We start from the raw sequence: 3,404 nt of genomic DNA on the forward strand, positions 1-3,404 counted from the left end.
TATATATATATAATATTAATTTTATTTTTTTTTCATTTTCATTAAAATTCATTTATTTGCTTTTTTAAGATGTATTTTAAAGCGTATTTTAAAGTGAACAGAAAAAATTTACTGTGATTGTTAAAATTACTATGATGTTAATATTTTTAGACAGGGATATCATGTTCTGGCACGTCACGGTAAATCGCGTCACTTGGCTTGTTGGCCCTTACGCGATTTGATTGAAAGTAATGGCAACTTAGAGGAAGAGGGTACAGCGAGACATGCAGGAGGATATGTTATACCAAAGGGTGGTGTTGGAGGTCAAAAAGGCTTACGCGGCAGAGCATTGGCATTACATCCATACATATAGAATTATATCGAAGAAAATTATAGGTAATTGATTTCATGCTAAAAAAGAAAATTGGTCGATACTCTATATCCACTTGTGCTAAATATTCGAAACATAACATTTGCATACAATACACACGGCTTCCATAAGAATCACTAATAATTATGTATTATAATATGCGACGCTTTAAATTTAAATTTGTGCGAAATATTTTACGTAATGTTAGTCATGATATCTACCAAAAAGCGTTCGGTATTGGAGATATGGTAATTCTAAGTGGCATTATTTTCGTTTTATTGGAATTATGCGATGTAAATAAAAATTCCGGCAGGCCGAAATATGTGCACGTAAAATATAAATGCAGACAATTGTCTCTTGACAGTATTATATCCTATTAGATTGAAATGCAAAAATGTATGCATACACCGTAAAGTAAAAATGAGATACATAAAAATGTTCACATAAGTAAATATATATGCATATACATATGTGTGTACATGCGTGCGTGTGTGTATGTGTGTATGTAGGAAGTTATCAAAAGTGATAATTCAGAAGGGAAGATCTAAGTATGTTTCTTCAGATAGAGTGTGTGTAGGTTTTCAACAACAATTGTGGTTTCCGTCTTATGTTAATGCAATAAATAAAGAGTAAATCTATTATATCAATTTTTTGCTAAACTATATCTTAATTATAATAAATAATGGCATGCTGTATTAGCTTTAATATAAAACTTTTAAATATTCAGATATATATATATATATACACAGCGTGTTTGATTTAAGTTAATTAACAGTTGTATATCTCTAATTAGTAGAGATATAAAAAGATATCTTATATAAAAAATTTATATATACAATATATAAATAGCAAAGTGCAGTATTACATGGTTTTTCATTATGTTATAAAAGCATATTGCTCGATTGGAATTTTATTATTTTTTAAAATTATATGCTGATTTTTTAATATTTATTTATTGTTGTATAAAACTTAAGTATATTTCTTTTAAATACACCTACACAAACACACACAAACACACACACACACACACACACACACACACATAAAATAAAAGACTTAAAAAAATACTCACATGACTGGCTGGTCTTTTCAGTCATACAAAGAGATATTTCATACATTTTATATAAAATCAATCAGTATGATACTCATAATAATGAAACAAATTAAAGAGATGCTATAAATTTGTAGATTTGGTACAGCTTCAAATTAATCAAAAGAAGCCTTTAAAATAAATTCTACCTAAGTGCCGTGAAAAGACCGAAGTCCGTTTATATGTATAATAGGAAATGTGCACTGCATCAATACACATGCCCAATTTTTTAAGCTTCTCCTATTTATCATTGTGCATCATAATCAAAACATTCTATAAAAATATTTATATTACACGTGATGAGACATAAAAAAAACTTTTCTTTCTGTATTTTCTGTATATTTCATATGCATTCAGACAATACAAGATTAAAAGTTGTTTAAAAAAACATTTTCCTAATAACTGTATATCTGTTAAATATTTGTGTTATCTCGATAGTATCAAAGTAAATATCTTCTTTTGCTAGATTTATCAATATAAACGCGGTATGTGTAAAAGTATAAGAGAATAATGTCTTCCGTTACCATCGCGATACAGTCTTTACATAAATTTTTCGCAAAATAGACAAGAAAAAATATATATAACTATATAATCATATGTTTTAAATGTAGGATAGTCTACTAAAGATTACAATAACTTCTGTATCAAATAAAAATTATAAAAATATACCACCCTTTTTATTGAGCTAATTTTAAAAATAATTATTATAGTTATATATCGTGTAGAATGCAATATTTATAATTATATGTTGATTATTGTTAATGTTTATTACATACGTTTCGTATTTATGTTATTTATTAATAGTTTTTGTTTTTAATTTAAAATTGAAAAAATAAATTTGTATAATTTGTATCAAGCAAAATGACTGTATCGGATGTAATTGGTGCTATAATAAGTGAGAACGATTTCTACGCTTTTCTGGATCATGTTTTATGAAAAAATTTGATTTCCGAACTATGAAATTAATGTGCAACGACTAAACCTAAGAATCTCTGCTTATAGAGTACATCAGTAATAATAAATGTATATATTATGTGACAAAATATATTAAGAAATCTAATTGAATAAGAAATGTTATGTTTCAAGATTGGAAATGTTGATTGTAAATTAACTATACATGTCAGCGGTGTATTCTTATTTCGTTGTTAATATACCATATCGTTTTCTTTATATATACATATCTTTAATATCTTTTTATATTCCTTTCTCTTATCGTGTATCTATTTTTGCTAATATTTGAATTATGAGTCTATATTAATATATATCAATTTATTATATATCTTACAGTAGACTCTAAAATTTAAAAATAATCTAATTAAAAGACTAATGAGAGTTCAGTGCGGTTAATATATTTGCACAAATATATTTGCGCTTCGTTAATTGTGCTGAACTTTCATTGACCTTGTTTTAATTAGATTGTTTTTGATCAATTTATTGTATATTGATATATGTCATGTTATACAATTCAATTTGTTTGTACTAGTTGATTTTTTTTTGTTGTATATTATATGAGATATAACTTAACTTATTGGTAGGATTTGTATTTTACTTAAAAAGTATTATATACGGAAAGTTCCGTGCCGATTTTGAAGGAAAATTGAAACGCAGAAGATTTAAATTTTAGAATACATTTATTAAATTATATAGGTTAGTCGCCACGAACTTTCCGGACACCAATATATATATATATAAAACTTCTGAAAAGTTTTATCTATTTTTAAATTATACGTGGCATATATATAATATGAAATAAAAGAAATTATTGATAATATTTTTAAACTAACAATTTTTATTGTTTAATATATATTGATAAGATTTTATTTAATTTATATATCTAAAATTTTTGTTATTAAAAATATAAAAAATGTTTTGGATCAAACATTCCATTTTGAGATTCTTATGATTAATTTATTTCATTTTAATTGGAGTCATCTAAAATTTAAAAACCATACTTCTTTTATATGT

General features: G+C 25.2%; 1 protein-coding gene across 3 annotated transcripts in view; it reads left to right on the plus strand.

Moving 5' to 3' along the window:
- LOC108690114 (UPF0692 protein CG33108) overlaps positions 1-993 on the plus strand; it is a 3,733-nt gene extending 2,740 nt beyond the window's left edge. For all 3 annotated transcript variants that reach the window (XM_018197239.1, XM_018197240.1, XM_018197238.1), the window contains exon 4: positions 151-993. In XM_018197239.1, the coding sequence (XP_018052728.1) occupies positions 151-352 (202 nt within the window). In that variant the 3' untranslated portion in view covers positions 353-993. The remainder of the gene's footprint in view (positions 1-150) is intronic.
- The last annotated feature ends 2,411 nt before the right edge of the window (positions 994-3,404 follow it).

The sequence above is a fragment of the Atta colombica genome, unplaced genomic scaffold (assembly GCF_001594045.1).
Source record: "Atta colombica isolate Treedump-2 unplaced genomic scaffold, Acol1.0 scaffold295, whole genome shotgun sequence".
In the NCBI taxonomy this organism is placed as follows: Eukaryota; Metazoa; Arthropoda; class Insecta; order Hymenoptera; family Formicidae; genus Atta; species Atta colombica.